Source organism: Odocoileus virginianus, chromosome 9, assembly GCF_023699985.2.
Source record: "Odocoileus virginianus isolate 20LAN1187 ecotype Illinois chromosome 9, Ovbor_1.2, whole genome shotgun sequence".
NCBI classification, from domain to species: domain Eukaryota; kingdom Metazoa; phylum Chordata; class Mammalia; order Artiodactyla; family Cervidae; genus Odocoileus; species Odocoileus virginianus.
The window spans coordinates 61,612,180-61,629,593 of record NC_069682.1 but is presented as its reverse complement, the minus strand read 5'-3'; the positions used below and the strand labels follow the sequence as shown (position 1 = coordinate 61,629,593).

General features: G+C 42.2%; 2 protein-coding genes across 9 annotated transcripts in view; one reads left to right on the top strand and one right to left on the bottom strand.

The window, feature by feature from the left end:
* Nucleotides 1-1,384, bottom strand: part of RPN2 (ribophorin II) — a 51,221-nt gene extending 49,837 nt beyond the window's left edge. For 2 of the 3 annotated variants that reach the window (XM_020892101.2, XM_020892103.2), the window contains exon 1: nt 1,291-1,384. In XM_020892101.2, the coding sequence (XP_020747760.2) occupies nt 1,291-1,309 (19 nt within the window). In that variant the 5' untranslated portion in view covers nt 1,310-1,384. Of the gene's footprint in view, nt 1-1,014; nt 1,100-1,290 lie in introns of those variants that run through there. The other variant, XM_020892102.2, reaches the window with a different exon arrangement.
* MROH8 (maestro heat like repeat family member 8) overlaps nt 794-17,414 on the top strand; it is a 58,068-nt gene continuing 41,447 nt past the window's right edge. For 4 of the 6 annotated variants that reach the window (XM_070472604.1, XM_070472603.1, XM_070472601.1 and 1 more), the window contains exons 1-4: nt 1,320-1,483; nt 5,673-5,794; nt 8,088-8,233; nt 11,722-11,844. In XM_070472604.1, the coding sequence (XP_070328705.1) occupies nt 5,698-5,794; nt 8,088-8,233; nt 11,722-11,844 (366 nt within the window). In that variant the 5' untranslated portion in view covers nt 1,320-1,483; nt 5,673-5,697. Of the gene's footprint in view, nt 1,162-1,319; nt 1,484-4,829; nt 5,270-5,672; nt 5,795-8,087; nt 8,234-11,721; nt 11,845-17,414 lie in introns of those variants that run through there. The other 2 variants (XM_020892090.2, XM_070472602.1) reach the window with 2 other exon arrangements.

Genomic DNA, 17,414 nt, shown 5'->3' with positions numbered 1-17,414 from the left:
CACACTATGCTAAAGTACTCTGTGTGCATTTAGTCATTAAATCCTCACAATACCCAAGTCTGTGCACTTTACAGACCAAGATACTGAGTCACAGAAATAGTTAACTGCCCTAAGACAGGTGAACTAGTTGAGAACCCAACTGCAGGAACTCAACTATCCTCAACCTGTCAATTAACGGAGCAGTGAGCCCACAGATTTATTCATTGTTACCTTGGGCAAGTTATCTGGGCAAGAATCTCTTCCCTGAGATTCCCTCTGTTAAGTGGAAATAATAAAATTGTACACATTCCCCAAGTTGCTGTGACACTACACGAGGTTGCATCCTGCACAGTGTCCTCTCAATACCTGGCAATGTAGTTCAGTTTAATGAGTACTTACTGATTGCCGCGCACTGTTCTACACTATGAAGGGAGATGGTCTCATTTAACTCCCATCGTAATTTACGAGACTAACCTATTTAACAGATGAGAAACTGAGGGGCAGAGGAGTCAAGTTACTTGCACAGGGTCACTTTACGAAAACGTGGCAGACTGCAAGTTTGTACCCGGAGACATCCTAACTTCAGAACTCACGCTCGTAAGCTCTCAAGGAGGTGTGATTTTCTCACCCCTTTCGCTGAAGAGGAAACTACGGTCCAAAGAAGGACGATTTAGCCAAAAGATCACTCTTAGGCCACCTGGCCCGGAAGCCCGCGCGAGTCAAATGAATGGGTGAAGCCAGACCGCGGGTTGTCCGCGGCTGCGGTCCCCAACTGAGTCTCGGGGGAACCCGTAGCCCGCGCCGCACCCACCTCCACCCTCTCCTCCACTCGCCCGCAGTCCCAACCGCTGGCCAGCACCCCGTCAGACGCCGGACCCCCAAAGAGCCCGAGCTCATGCCCCTGCCCCGCAGGGGAAAAGGACCCCTCCTGGCTGGCCCCCGAATGGCGAGCACTAGCCTCCCGCGGGCGACAGCCCACTCGCCAAGACACGTGGGCCGCGGGACCCCGTTGTCGAGCCCTGCGCAACGCCTCACCCGGCAGCGCCATTCCTCCGAGCAGGTCCCACCACGGCCCGAGCCGCAGGCGGACTTCCGCTCGGGAAGGTGGCTCCAAGAGGGCGCCAGAGGGGACGCCAGGAACTCGCGGCAGACCCCGTGTGCTGGGATGGGCTCCAGGCACAGGTCAGTCCTCGCGGTTCCGCTGGGCCGGGAGGCGCTCATCAGCCGCACGGTGCTGAGCGCGCACTGCGCCACGGCCCTCGCGTACTGGGCTGCTTCCACCCCCCGCGCCCCGGCCCACTTGGAACCGACCTCCTCGCAACGGTCCCATTCCGGAAGCCACCGGCAGGCGGTTGGACGAGGCCTCGGGGGTGGGCCCGAGACGGGGCCTCCTGTGATTGGCCGATCGCACTGTCACTCAGTCGTCTCTCTGCAACCCGGCCTATTTTAAAGGAATGGAAAGGGTCCGGTGGAGAAGGGCCAGCAACATTTGAGCCGTTTGCGGGTTTGTTTTCTTTTTATAAGAAAATTATGGCAGCTTTCCCTGAAGATTGTTTCGGTCGTTAGTAACTGACCCATAAGTGACTTTTTAACTCATCTGCGTACGTTTGTGTGAGGAGAATATAAATCCCAATGGAAGTGAATTTATTCATTAGGTAACTCAGATTATTTAGGTAACTCAGAGCGTTTACGGGATAGCCAGACAGGGTACTAAGCATTCCGTGTACCTTGTTTCATTCACTTCTCATCCCCAGTCTGTGAGATATGTACTATTAATATTTCCATTTTATAGAGAAGGAAATTTTAAAATGTGAACCGGGACAGCCTGACTATAATCTGCTTTTAACTGTTAGGAACACAAAGTATTCACAATGCGATACAACTTTTACCATCATTAGTGTCCTGGATATTACCGTCTGTTACTGTCCCAAACAAGGAAGTCAGTTCTTTCTCTGTTTGGTAGTGTGCTATTGTATGGTATACTAGCCATTAAATATCTGAATATTTTAACTTGAATTTAATTAAAATTAAAAATTCAGTTTGTCATTTATTAACCATATTTCAAGCATTCAGTGGCCCCAAGTGGCTGGTGGAGATGATACTGAACTGCGCACAATTATAGAGCATATAGAACATTTCCCTTGCCACAGAATATTCTATTGGACAGGACTGATCTAGAATATATAAAGAACTCCTCCAACTGAATACTAAGACAACCAGTGATGTGCTGAAGCCTCATACTGGCTTGTGAGAGTCAACTGTTACATTTCTCAAGAATTTTAATAAACAGCAAAGTCCTTCTGGGATGTTGGCAATTTGATCTCTGGTGCCTTTTTTAAAATTGCCAAATTTGAAATAGTCAAATTGTCTACTCAAAGCTATGGTTTTTCCAGTAGTCATGTATGGATGTGAGAGTTGGATTCTCTCTCAAAGAAAGCTAAGCGCTGAAGAATTGATGTTTTTGAACTGTGGCATTGGAGAAGACTCTTGAGAGTCCCTTGGACTGACTGCAAGGAGATCAAACCAGTCCATCCTAAAGGAAATCAGTCCTGAATATTCATTGACAGGACTGATGCTGAAGCTGAAACTCCAATACTTTGGCCACCTGCTGCCAAGAATTGACTCATTGGAAAAGACCCTGATGCCGGGAAGGATTGAAGACAGGAGGAGAAGGGGACAGCAGAGGATGAGATGGTTAGATGGCATCACTGACTCATGGACATGAGTCTGAGCAAGCTCCAGGAGTTGGTGATGGACAGGGAAGCCTGGTGTGCTGCAGTCCATGGGGTTACCAAGAGTAGGACACAACTGAGCGACTGAACTGAACTGAAAAGTCCTACTGTATAGCACAGGAAACTGTATTCAGTATCCTATAGTAAACCAATGAAAAAGAATAAGAAAAAGAATATATATGTATTTTCTGTATATATCTATATATTCTTTCACATTGCTGTACACCAGAAACTAATGCAGCATTGTAAATCAACTATGCATGCATGCATGCTAAGTCACTGCAGTCATGTCCAACTCTTTGTGACCCCGTCGACTGTAGCCCTCCAGGTTCTTCTGTCCATGGGATTCTCCAGGATAGAGTACTGGAGTGGGTTGCCATGCCCTTCTCCAGGGGATCTTCCTGACCCAGGGATGGAACCCAAGGTTCTTGTGCCTCCTGCATTGTCAAGACGGGTTCTTTACCACTAGTGCCAACTAGGAAGCCCATAAATCAACTATACCTAAGTAAAAAATACATAAGTGAAAGGAATTTTGCAAATTGGTTGTTAAATACAGCTATTAGAAGAATTAAATTATATATACTTAAAATGAAAGTATATTAAAAACAAAATTCATCATTTCCTAATTATTTTCCTTTATTTTATCATTGTGTTTTTGTGGTAGCTTGTATCTACTGTATCTGAATAGTGGAAATATTATATCATGCTGTGCTTACTACACATCTCTTCCCAGTAACATTGGTAGCTTGATTTGGCTGCAAATGGAATATTTATACCATAGAGTCAGCAAATGCTACAAACCAGGGCTTGACTTATTGCTTTGTTATTGTGTAAATTTAATGTTGGAGATAATGTTAATTGAGATTAAGCTTAAAAATATATCGCATCTGTAGATTTTACATTATAAATAGCACAGAAACTTGAAAATATTTGTGTTGTGTTTGAAAATTATTATCTAATTCAGAAAAGAAGTCACTTTTAAAATTTCAGTTACATGTTTTTTGTTGTTGTTTTTCAGTCCCTAAGTCATGTCCCACTCTTTTCGACCTCATGGACTGCAGCACGCCAGGCTCCCCTGGAGCCTCCTCTATTATTTCCTGGAGTTTGCTTAAATTCATTTCCATTGAGTCAGTGATGCTATCTAACCATCTCACTCTCTTCTGCCTCCTCCTCCTTCTACCTTCAGTCTTTCCCAGCATCAGGGTCTTTTCCGGTGAGTTAGTTCTTCGCATCAGGTGCCCAAAGTATTGGAGCTTCAGCTTCAGCATCGGTCCTTCCAATGAATATTCAAGACATTTTAGTAGAAGGATAATGATGATAAAAAATATCATTAATAACTGAATGATAGATGGTACTGTGTGATAAGAAGAAGAAAAAAGTAGGAAAGGGTAAAGGGGATTGAGAGAGGGGCGGTGTTCTGCCTCAGTCTCTTTTCTCAGTGGAGTAGTATCTCTTACCTATCCATTCACTTCTCATGAGGCTGACAATATGTTAGGTACTGAGGATGAAACCACAGAAATATGTTTCAGGGGCTCCAAAGAGCCCCAGTTCTTTATGTCTCAACACAGAAAGAATTGACTGAGAGACAATGTTATAGATAAGTGATTTATTAGAACAGGATGCTTGTGAGGTTTACAAGCAGATAGGCAGGAGGGTGCAGGGCTCAGAACTTACTGGCCTACAGTTTTATACTCAAAGGAAATGTGGGGAGGGGGAGAAGACCACCTTCTCCCTCATTCTTTAGTGGACATCAAGCTTCCATCATCAGCTCCTCCTTCTCCTCCTCTGTATCAGGTGGGAGAGTTTTCTCATCTCTACGTGTTCAAACTGGGAATGTCATGGTACAGTGAAAATGAGCAAAAAGATGTTAATGAACACCATAAATGGTAAATCATCTCAGGTTTCAGTATAATGTCACCTTATCCCTTTTTAAGTGTGTGCAGAGGAGCATGAAATAGGAATCATTAACTTACTGACCTCATTGAACATGATGTGGGTCTCATTCCACTATTGTTTTATTGTGCTTGGGTATACCTCATGCTTCTATCGCACAGGTTTCTGGGGGTGGTTTTTTTTTGGCTGTGCTTCATCTTCGCCGCAGGGTGTGAACTTTCTTTAGTTGCTATGCATGGGGTCTCTTCTAGCTGCAGTAAGTGGGCTTCTCCTTTAGTTGCTATGCATGGGGTCTCTTCTAGCTGCAGTGAGTGGGCTTCTCCTTTAGTTGCTATGCATGGGGTCTCTTCTAGCTGCAGTGAGTGGGCTTCTCCTTTAGTTGCTATGCATGGGGTCTCTTCTAGCTGCAGTGAGTGGGCTTCTCCTTTAGTTGCTATTCATGGAGTCTCTTCTAGCTGCAGTGAGTGGGCTTCTCATGCTGTGTTGCAAGGGCTTCTCTAGTTGCAACCCATGTGCTTAGTTGCCCCGCAGCATATAGGAACTTAGTTCCCAGACCAGGGATGGAACCTGCATCCCCTGCATTGGAAGGTGGATTCTTAACCACTGGACCACCAGGAAAGTTCCCTGCTGCAGTTTTGTTGCTCATCTTTGTTCTTGGTTTTGTGGTGAGTAAACCTGCTTTCTTGAGTGACTGTTAACTTAGGGGTCTCCCATACTTTTTCCATTACTTATGATTCCTTAGTGGGATTACCTATTTAATCACCTACTCTGTCCCTTTACTCTGTCCATATCAAATATGCAACTGTGATCACGTCGACAAGATTTCTTCCCTTGTGGAGTTTATAGTCTGATGGGAGATGGTTAATAAACACATATGAACTTGATAATTGTAGGTAATAATTAAATACTATGCAAGAAATGAAGAAATAAATAAGAGACTGGGTACTTAATCTGGATTGGTGATCAATAAATGCCTCTCTGAGAAGGGGACATTTAAACTTTCACTTGAGTGATGAGACAGAAGCAGTCCTGAAAAACTAATTTTTCCAATCCCCTCTTCATTCCTAGGATCTGTAGTCAAGAAGAAGTAGTGATGTCTTGTGCTTCTGACAGTGATTCAGGAAGTGTGGATTTGCAGCTGGGCAACTTAGAGGATATTAAAAAGCAACCAAGTAGCCTTGAACTTACAGGTGAAATGTGGGAAAGATAAAGGAGTGGGGCTGGGAACAGGGAATCTGTTGTCAAGTCAAGTTTCAGGGTGACTAGCTGTCAACTAGATTTTGACAACGAGTTTGGTTCCTGACTTTAAGACCTTGGAATGTGATTGGCAAAATGAGATGATATATTATTCTAGGTATATAGAAATCTAAACTTGGTCCTGAAACAGATCATCCTAAAGGCTTGCACAGAGTCTAAGTGCTAGAAGGATTCTGAGAAGGGAGAGTTAGATGTGGATGGTTGCTGGATTGGGTTACAGCGTAGCTATCTTTCATTTATTCTACAAACATTTATTGAGGACCAGTTGCTGGGCATACAGCGATGAACAGGCCCAACATGATCCCTGCCCTCATAGGATTTACATTGTAGTGCTGAAAATGACCCCCAGAAAGTAAACAGACAACAAACAAAGTAATTACAAGTTGTAGTAAGCACTATGAAAAAGTTGAACAGCTACAGTGTGTTTGAGGAACTACATTCATTTACTTGTACATTCATTCAACAAATATTTATTGAAGCCCTTTTGTCTCTCAACACTGATCTAGCTGTAGGACAGTGTACTTATAAACAAATGATTGGAGCTCAGTATAATGTGTGTGATTAAGGGTTGGGGAGGAAGTAATGAGCAGACAGAGGAAGGTTTATTAGCAGCTCAGAGGATACTTAGCCAAAATGGGCAAAGAGGGGATTCAGGAAAGGGATCCTGGAGTCAAGCTCTGATGGATGAGTAGGGGTTAGCTAGGCAAAGAGAGAAAGGGAAGGTGGGGAGAGGAAGAAGAAATAGGCAGGCAGAAGGAAAGCCTGTGCAAAGATCATAGTGAATAGGAACTTGGGCTTCCAGTGGACAACAGACATGTGGCAGGACAGTTGTAGAAATGTATAGAAGACAGTAGTCAGGAAACCACTAAGCAAACAAAAGTAGAGAAACCCTGAGCTGATGGGTGTGTTAGGGAGGAACTAGGAAGGTATTTGCCCAATAGGAATAAGGAACTTGATATCAGAAATGGAGGAAGCAAGGATATAAAATGACCTGAATCTAGGAAGGCCCAAAGGGAAACACTATGTTCCTTACTGGCAATAAAATTATTGTATTTCCTCAATTATAAGATACACATCTTCACATTGTAACATTTCTAATCATGATATATTTATTTTATAATCACTGTAATTGGTATCATCGTGTTCCTTTTTTTCCTGAAAAGTTTGGTTATTAAACAGAATTGGTGTATTTTATAACCTTAAAAAACAAAAACTACATGAAGAGGAAAATGATGCCAGCATAACCCTTGTCACTCGATAAAGAAGGTTGTTATCATCCCCATTTTGGAAATGTAAAAATAGGCCCAGAGAAACTAAGGTTGCATAAAGTCAGAAAGCTAGAAAGAGGCAGAACCGGGATGTGAGCCTAGGCAGACTCTGGAGCCTGTGCTTCTAAAGTATTAGTTTGGCCCAAGAGTTTGTTCAGATGTTTCCATAAGATGGTGTGGAAAAACCCAAACGAACTTTTTGGCCAACCTACTATATCTCAGGTCAAGAAGGAAACACCTCAAGCACTTACTTACTCAGCTACCTGTTCCATTTGGAAAGAGATCATCATCACAAGTGGCCACTGTATTTTAAGCTCTAGTCACTGCAGGGTCAAAGACTTTTGGATTTACATAAGAATATCTACCATTTAAGTGCTTACTGTGGGCCACATACTGGGATATGTCTTCTGTATGTACTACCTCCCTCAGTCCCCAACAATAACCCTGTTTTATTGGTGAGGAATCTAAGCTTCTAACAGGCAGGCTAATTTAATAAATGTCATATAGCTAGTAAGTGGGAGAGCCAGGATTCAAACTGAGAAAAATCCCTGCTCTTATAACCGGCCCGCCTCAGCTCAGCCTTAAAGGTGTTTGTAGTTTAGGCGGCCCTCGGAGAACATTGGAGGCTGATGGCCCTCGGAGGCCGTTGAAGAAGGAAATGGCAACCCACTCCAGTACTCTTGCCTGGAGAATCCCATGGACAGAGGAGCCTGGTAGGCTACAGTCCATGGGGTCACAGAGTCAGACACAGCTGTGCGACTTCATTCACTGGAGCACGTTGGGTTTGTAATTGAGAAAACTGAGACTCAGGAGGGGAAGGGACTTGTCCCGGTTGCAGAGGAAATAGGAAAGGTGAGAACAGGACCTGTCTATCTTGATGTCCAGGGGTTCTCCCCACTAAACCGTATGACTTCACACAATACAGAGGCATCATCCAATGTCTTTCTTTCGGTGTTAGACTCGGACATCACAGAAATCCCCGGACTCCCTGGGGAATCCCTCACAGACACCTCCAGACACCTGACCCACCAAGGCCCCCTCGGTGAAGTCGTTGCTGAGCAGCTGATCCAATCCATCCAGGAGTTTTTTAATGGTGAACTAAAGGTACGCGCAAGCGATCTTCCAAGTCATTCCAATTATTCATCTACCAAATATCTTAAAATTTTTTGTATAAAGCATTTATACTATAGGCTATAAAATTGACTTATATGTATACTGTCAACTGAAAAAAAAAAAAGGCATAACCTGCAAATGAAGAGTTATGCTTTTTCAGAGGTGTTACTAAGGACTAAAGGGCTTCCCTGGTGGCTCAGATAGTAAAGAGTCTGCCTGCAATTCGAGAGACCCAGATTAGATCCCTGCATTGGGAAGATGCCCTAGAGAAGAGAATGGCAACCCACTCTAGTATTCTTTTTCTTTTTTTTCATTTATTTTTATTAGTTGGTGGCTAATCACTTTACAATACCGCAGTGGGTCTTGTCATACATTGACATGAATCAGCCATGGATTTACATGTATTCCCCATCCACTCTAGTATTCTTACCTGGAGAATTCCATGGACAAAGGAGCCTGGCGGGCTACAGCCCCTGGGCTCACAAAGAGTCAATAGAATTGAGTGACTAACACTAAGGACTGGAATGACAGTCTTTCAGATAGCTCTGAGGGACTGTTGGTAAGGGAGGAGTCAGGATAAAAAGGAGTTTTTGATGGGGAAAAAAAACTATGTAGTGAAAGCACCAAAAGATGGACTGCTAATCACAAAAGCAGACATTTCAAATTAATCATTTTAGTGCGTGTGAGAAGGTGCGGAGCAGCTGCAGTGGCTGATGGCTTGACGGGCGCAGCACCGTTTGTTCACTGAAATGGCAGGTGGCATTCTTTATCCACAATACTTTTATGTGTAATTTTTGTATTTATAATAAATATATTTACATATTTTTCTGAATTATTTTTATGTTTATGATCATGTTTATAAAAATTTTAAATTTCCTATAAAAACAAAGAAAACTGTAATAAAAGGAACAGGTTAATCTTCCCCAATCCCCCCAAGATTTAAGTTATCTTAGTTTTCCTCCTCAGATAACTTCTGTTAACATTTTGGTGTATTTATTTTCAGACTTTTTCTTGTGCATACAAATGCATGTAATTATAGAAAAGCACACATCAGAGATAGTGGGGGAGAAAAGAAATTTCTTGGTCAGTAATTATAGATCTGTATTATCCTACTTAATAATGCAGTATTCATGATGTAAGTGAAACATTCATTCATTCTGTGGGAGCATATAACAAAAGAATTTGTCTTGACCTTGGGGTAAAGGGAGGCATTCCTGAGGAAGTAACCTTTCAGCTCAAGTCTAAGGAATGAATAGGAGAAAGTAGGAGAAGTTAAAATTGGAGGTTTGATCTTTGAGTTGGGAGGATCCGCTGGAGGAGGACATGGCAATCCACTCCAGAATCCTTGCCTGGAGAATCCCATGGACAGAGGAGCCTGGAGGGCTACAGTCCATAGGGTTCAGAGAGTCGGACACAACTGAAGTGACAGCACACTCGCATGCATGTTCCAGAAATAGGAAATGAAACATTTAACAACTTTGTGGCAGAAAGGGTCAGAGAATGTCTGAAACTCAGAGAAGCCTGGCACGTCTAAATCAGTGCCCAAGGCCTCTGTCATTGTCAACAGACACTTGGGTTATTTCCATGTTCATGTGTGCTCAGTTGTGTCTGACTCCTTTCCACCCTGTGGGCTGCAGCCCACCAGGTTCCTCTGTCCATGGAATTCTCCAGGCAAGAGTACTGGGTGGGTTGCCATTTCCTACTCCAAGGGAGCTTTTCCGCCCATGGATTGAACTCATGTCTCTTGCATCTCCTGCATAGGCAGGCAGATTCTTTACCACTGTGCCATCTATCTAACTGTCAATAATGCTGCAGTGAATATGGGAGTACAGATACCTCTCTGAGATCCAGTTTTCATTCCCTTGAATATATGTACACAGGTGTTTGGGGTTTGTGAAAATTCAACAAGTTTTATATTTTCTCTATGTATAATGCCAGTAAAAAAAAATTTTTGAAGACCTAAGGCCAGAGTATTGGTCTTCACTTTTGACTTGGACTTTCCTTTATACTTCATGTTAGTAGGGCTTTCTAAAGGACTTCTTTGTAATTAATAAAAGGCTTGGATTGCTGCATGAATTCAAGAAAAAAAATAAAAGCCCATTCCCTGCCCTGACCTAAATCCACAGCCAGTCAGGGTAACAGATGAGTAAGAAGGCAGCTTTATCACAGTATCACAAATACCACTTTAGCAGTATATACATGTGATTTATGGATACACTTAGAAGAGTACTTGACCCAACTTCAGGAGAGAATGCATGATCTAAGTCTTAAAGCATATATAGATTTCAGTCAGTAAACAAAAAGTGTAGACAACTGAGAAAGCAGAAAGACCCAAAAGCAAGAAAGGGCAGCATGAAACTTAACTGGGCTAAAACTCAGTATGCTACCAGGCAAGGAAGAAAATGAAATGGCAGAGGTTAGCTGCATTCACTTTGAGAAGGGCCTTGACCTTAATGGGTGCTGTTGAAAAGAGTTTCAGTAGAGAGTGAGTTACCTGATCAAATTTGCATTTTATGACACGAAACTAGTAATAACTGGGTGAATAGATTAGAAGGGGACAAAATTGGAGCAGAGTAACCCAATGTAGGCTTGTTCTACTAATCCAGGTGATAGGAAATCAGGCCATTGCTATATATTGCTACTATTGCCACTTGCTATCCAGAGGGCTTATACCAATTTGTACCATCTACATGTAGGGGAAAAAAGACTGGAAGAAATTTTCTCATGATGTGTAGAATTATTGATGTCTTTTGCTTTCTTCTTAATACCTTATTGTTTCAAAGTTTGTATGATAGACATTGCTTTTATAATCAGAAAATAATACGAAAGATTTTATTCTTCAAATCAGAACTTGTATTTTAATAGGAAACAAAGACTCAAAATAATGAATTTTTAATGACATCAGGAGAGCTGGAAGTAACAGCATCAGAGGTCACTTAAGAAACTTAATCAGATAGCAGTAAACAAGGAGGGCTTCCCTGGTAGCTCAGACAGTAAAGAATCTGCCTGCAATGTGGGAGACCTGGGTTCGATTCCTGGGTTGGGAGGATCCCCTGGAGGAGGGCATGGCAACCCACTCCAGTATTCTTGCCTGGAGAATCCCCATGGACAGAGGAGCCTGGCAGATCTGTCCATGGGGTTGCAAAGAGTCAGACACGACTGAGCGACGAAGCACACAGCACACAAACAGGGAAGGTAGGTGGAGATGCAGACTAAAGATGGATAGAGCCATCGTGTGGAGTACTTAGTAAAGTCTAGCTGAGGGGGAAAATGAAGACCCGAACTCAGGCAGGGCCACTGGACAAGGAACTTTATTCCTCTGTAACTTCTTTATTCCTTGTAATAAAATACTAACCTTGGGTTGAATGAGATGTCAGTCATTTAAAACATTCCAAGAAGCTTTTCAAAAGCCTTTTACAATTATCAAGTGAGATTATAATGTAGAATTGTGTTTTTTTATCATTTCCCCACAAACTCAGAGTGAACTTGAGAAGCTGACAGCCCTGAGATCTTTGTCTTCTCTCAGCCAAACTTTACCTTCTGATGAAACCACAGAGTCATTCATTCACAGCCACATAGCAGACATTGTGCATCTGCTAAGTGTAAGTATTATGACCTTATCCCAGATTATTTTGACCATGCAAATTTTGTTCTGTGACAACAAAATTTTTAATGGCTTCATCTATGTTATCAGTTCCCTCAACTTCTTTTTCATATCAGTATTTCTGCATTAGAGGAGAAATACCCAGGGTACTCCACTAAGATAATCATCCTTGAAAATCAATTAAAAGAGCAGCAGGAAGGGAAGAAACAGCATTTAAATAAGCAAGCAGTAGTTTTGAAGCAGATTCTATAATCAAATGCCTAGGTTCAGTGCCACTTCTGCCTCTTTCTAGCTGTGTGACTTTGGGAAAGTACTGCACTTCTCTGTGCCTTAGTATTCTCATCTATAAAATGAGAATAGCTGTATCTATTGGAGTGGCCAAAAATTTTGTTTGGATTTTTCCATACGATGTTATGAAGTTTTTGGCCAACCCAGTACCTTACGTAGCTACTGAGAGTATTAAATAAAGAAATGCCAGCCACAGAACACAGCACCTAACATGTATTTTGCATCTGAGAAACATGATGGTATCCTTTTTATTGTTGTATTTTGTCCTATTTGTATTTAACTCTAGCCACACTCTGCCACTAACTGATTCATTCATTGCCTTATTAAGTACTTGACAGTTCCAGACAGTGTCCTAGGAACTGAGGCCACAAAGATATAATCTCTGTTCCTGCAGCCAATCAAGTGTCACAGATACTATAACGAAAGTTTAAATAAGTCTAGTAAGGGCACAAAGGAGTAAGTGAGTGGTCTGTTCCATGTCAAAGGATCCAGATGCACTTAGACAAGCACTTAACTTTTTTAAAAAAATTTTTAATTGAAGGAAAATTGCTTTACATAATTTTGTGGTTTTCTGTCACACATCAACAAGAATCAGCCATAGGTACACCTGTAGGTACACAGATTTGTAAGGCTGATTAGTTTTCAGAACTGAAGGCTAACCTGCTGACGGGTTTGTTAAGTGGTAGGCGTGGTAAAGAATCCACCTTTCAGTGCAGGAGCCACAGGAGACATGGGTTCAATCCCTGGGTTGAGAAGGTCCCCTGGAGGAGGAGATGGCAACCCACTCCAGTATTCTTGCTTGAGAAATCCCATGGACAGGGGATCCTGGCAGGCTACAGTCCATGGGGAACCAAAGGGCCAAACACAACTGAGTGAGTGAGGCCATAGGCATGCCAGACTATAGCAAAGATCTTCTGTACTCAGAACACTGTGGTGCTTTGAAAAGAATACAAATTTCCTGGAAGGGTTATTCCTTGCCCTTCAAGAGTTTACAGATAGTTTGGAAGTGACCACACCTCATAAGTAGGTTGAGAAAAATTCCAAGTAATACATCAAGTAGAACAGAATGATATGATGCAGATTTAAGGGTAAGTGAAACTTTTTACTTGGTTCTGCTCCACGGAAAGAGGGTTATATGCAGCCATAGGACTCAGCCAAAATGGCATGATTCCACAATCCCACCTCTACAAAAATTGGCAGCAGTGGGTTGACACATAGTTCAACCAGTCAGCTCAGAAGATCCACAAGCAAAAGCACACAGAATTTCCCCGTGCTTTGCACCTGAATCTATCCAGCCAGTAGCAAAAATACCTACTGTCAGGCATCAACCCAAGTTTGGGCTGGCATGGGGGTCAGCCTCGAAGAGTTAAGGAGAGTCGGTGTCCACCAGAAAACTCCAGGGGTCAGTACACCATTGTTCAAGACCATGTGCAAGAGCTAAAAGAGTGTTGCTTCCAACAACCAAGAGGAGAGGCAGTTCTGAGGAGAAAACCAGGGTCATTCTAAAGAAAGAAGTTTATAGGATTTGCCAGTCTTCTCTTGATCCATGATAAAGCATGGCTTTTCAGTATCCAGATAAAAAGAGCAAAGGAAGCTGAGAGCAGAATATGGAAAAGAAGGGGGGAAAGAATCTGTTACAGTACTTCACCAGAGAAGATTTACAAATAAGCACATGAAAACATGCTCCATCACTGTGATTAGGAAAAAGCAAATTAAAACCACAAGAGGGACTTCCCTCGTGGTCCAGTGGCTAAGATGCCACATTCCTAATGTAGGGGGCTTGGGTTCAATCCCTGTTCAGGGAACTAGATCCCACATGCTGCAACTAAGAGTCTACATGCCGCAACTAAGACCCAGCACAGCCAAATAAAGAAATAATACATATTTTTAAAAAACACAATGAGATTCAACTGTACACCAACTAGACTGGCTAAAATAAAAAGAAAGGTGATACCAAATGTTAGGAGGATGTGGCACAACTGAGTCCCATGTACCCCTGGTGGGAATTTAAATAGCACAGCCATTTTGGAAAACTGGCAGTTTCTTAAAAAGTTAAATATATACTTACCATAAGACTCAGCAATTCCATTCCTAAGTAAAATGAAGCATATATCCATAAAATGACTTGTACACCAGTGTTTTATAGCAGCTCTATTTGTAAAAACTAAACCCTGGAAACAACCCAAAGATCCATCAACAGATGAGTGATCAACCAATTTTGGTATATCAACACAATGGAATACTACTCAGCAATGAAAATGGATGAACTCTTAATACGTGGTACAACTTGGATGAATCTCAAAATAATTATACTAAGTGAAAGAAGCCAGATAGAAAGAAAATATACTCTGTGATTCCGTTTACATGAAATTCTGGAAATGTAAGACTTATCTATAGTGATATCACATCAGTGCTTTCCTGGAGGTAGGAGAAGAGTGGGGAGAGGCAGGAGGGAGAATTTACAAGGTAGCACAAGAGACCTTTTGGGAGTTCTTGATTATTATATCTTGATTACGGTGATGATTTCATGCATACATACCTATGTTCAAAATCATTAAACTATACACTTTAAATATGTACAGTTTATTGTATGTCTGTTACTTCAAAATCAAAAAAGATGTAAACAATATGTGGAGAACTTTAATAGAAAAGAGAAGAACTACAGTGACAATTGGGATATAAAGTAATGACAAGATTTGAGTGAAATTAATCCAGATAGATCTCCTGATCTAATCTTAAAAGGAAGTGATAAATAGGGTTGAGAGAAAGAACCAGTGAGTAGGGGGCTTTGAGGGGTAAATTAGGATCTGGCTATGCGAAGTAGTAATCCTGAGTTATGGCAGAATTATTCATAACCCTGGGGGAGTCCCTTCTTGTGGGATGTAGGCTCACTCGCCTCACAGGCATTTGGGATCTTAGTTCTCCAACCCATGTTCCCCCATTGCAAGGTAGATTACTAACCAGTGGATAACCAGAAACGTCCTCCTGTTGCAGAATTTTAATGTAGCAGGACTTGTCCATAATGCCTCTTAGTTTTCCTCTGGCAGCTTGAGACTCCACCCTAATTCTGCCTTGAGGTCCTCCACAAAACCCTACTACTATGTCATCTGGTAAAGCATATACTCAACACTGAAGAAGCTCTGTGTTACTTGAGCAGCACGGTAAGAAATGGATGAGAATGATGTTTTAGGAAGACTCTTCTATGACATGAATAATGCATGCTGAAGGAGTACAGAGGACAAGCAGTTCACAGTAGACTGAACGAATAGGAAAATCTGTCCTGTTGTCCAAGTGAGAGTTTGAGCTCCCTGAAGCAGAAGGATGGAGAGGAAAGGGACCTGCTTTAGGAATCAAAGGACACAGTTTCCAGTTTTAGTTCTGTCCAGCACAACCTTTGTGATTTTAGACAAACCACTTTGCTTCTCTGAACCTCTAGCTCCACCTGGAAAATGGAGATAGTAATATCTGTATGGCTTTCATTAAGACCTTTGAAACAAATATCTCATTTTGTTAATATTGGTTAAGATTCTTCTTGAATCAAGCAACAAAGATCAACTCTGGCTCACTTAGGTTAAAAACAAAGGGATGGGGACTTCCCTGGTGGTCCAGTGGCCTCCCCCTCCCAATGCAAGGGGCCCAGGTTCAACCCAGTCAGGGGACTGGATCCCACATGCCGCAACTAAGAGTTCTCATGCCACAGCAAAGACCTGGCACAGCCAAATAATTACATATAAAATTAAAACCAACAAAGGATGCTGGAATATCTCGCTTAGAGTCTAAGGAAGATGTTTACCTATCAAGACTCCAAAAGAGCCCATTCCAGGACACCTCCAGGAGTCTCAAAGGCAGGGTCTGCTCTGCCATCACTATGACCCTAACCTCTCGCAGCTCCCAGTCTGTCTGTGTCTGTCATTCCTTAATTCCACATTCTGGGGGAGAGAGTCTGCTTGGCCCAGGCTGGGTCTGTTCTCCACTCCTGCATCAATCGGATGTGTCAGGGGACAGCATGGTATCATGATGCCATGACTTCTGGGCATCCCTCCCTCCCTGTGTATTAGAGGCTGCTCCCAGAGAAAGGGTGAGTGCTGTGATTTGGATAGTCACCCGGGAGGTTCCTGCTACACAAATACTTTACAATCAAAAAGCCTCTCCGCTTCTGATTCCGCATAGTGGTTAGCATAATTGTGAATATATAATAAGCCTTTCATACCTTACTGATTTAAAAAAAGAAAAGACTTACTGGGTGAAGTAAGTTAGAGAAAAACAAAAGATACAATATCACTTATATGTGGAATCTATAAAAGGGTACAAATTAACTTATTTAAAAAACAGAAGTAGAATCACAGATATAGAAAACAAACTTATGGTATCAGAGGGAGAAAGGGAAGAGGGATAAATTGGAAAATTGGGATGGACATATATACACTATGTAAAATAGATAACTGTTAAGAACCTACTGAGGGAATTCTACTCAATACTCTGTAATGACCTTTATGGGAAAAGAGTGGAGATATATGTGTGTGTGTGTGTGTGTGTGTGTGTGTGTGTGTGTGTGTCTGTACAACTGATTCACTTTGTTGTACACCTGAAACTAACACAACACTATAAATCAACTATTCTCCATTAAAAAAAAATTTTTTTTTTTAAAGATTATTCTGACAGAAGTGGTCAGGTAGATTGAAATCAGAACTGCAGGCCTGGTGTTTTAGCTAAAAAGCACTGCCTTCATCCACGTGGGAGTGGTTACAGGAATATGTAGAAATATGGCTATAGTGATGGAGAGTCAGAATCTGTGCAAAGCAGGAAGGGGCTATCACTGTGATAGATCAGACGTGGGAAGTAAATAGAGGAGAGAAACCATAAATCATCTCTCTGACAAGCCTGGGAAAGGATGCCATCCTCAGCAACTACAGGCAGAGGAGTCCTGTCCTTTTCATGGGAGGATGATGTGCTCACCTTTTAACACCCAAATGCCAGGTTGTCCCAGTGACCTTAGTGATGATGCCCTTGAGAAAAGTAGATCTGAGTGAGTAGAGGCCTATCAGCCTGAAGGCCAAGTCTGATGCTTTGTCCCTTCCAGACTGTGAACCATACAAATAAGTAAGCTCCATGAGGAAATCAGAAAGAACAAGTAGTCCATCTGCAAGACCTGACCAGAGTTGAAAAGTGAGACAAGAAAAGAGAAAGCAAAAACTCAGAAAAAGGCATGTTTGTTGAGCACTGCCTCCTGGGCACTGTCCTAAGTTCTAAATGAGATCTTTTGGGTGGCAGGCAAGAGAA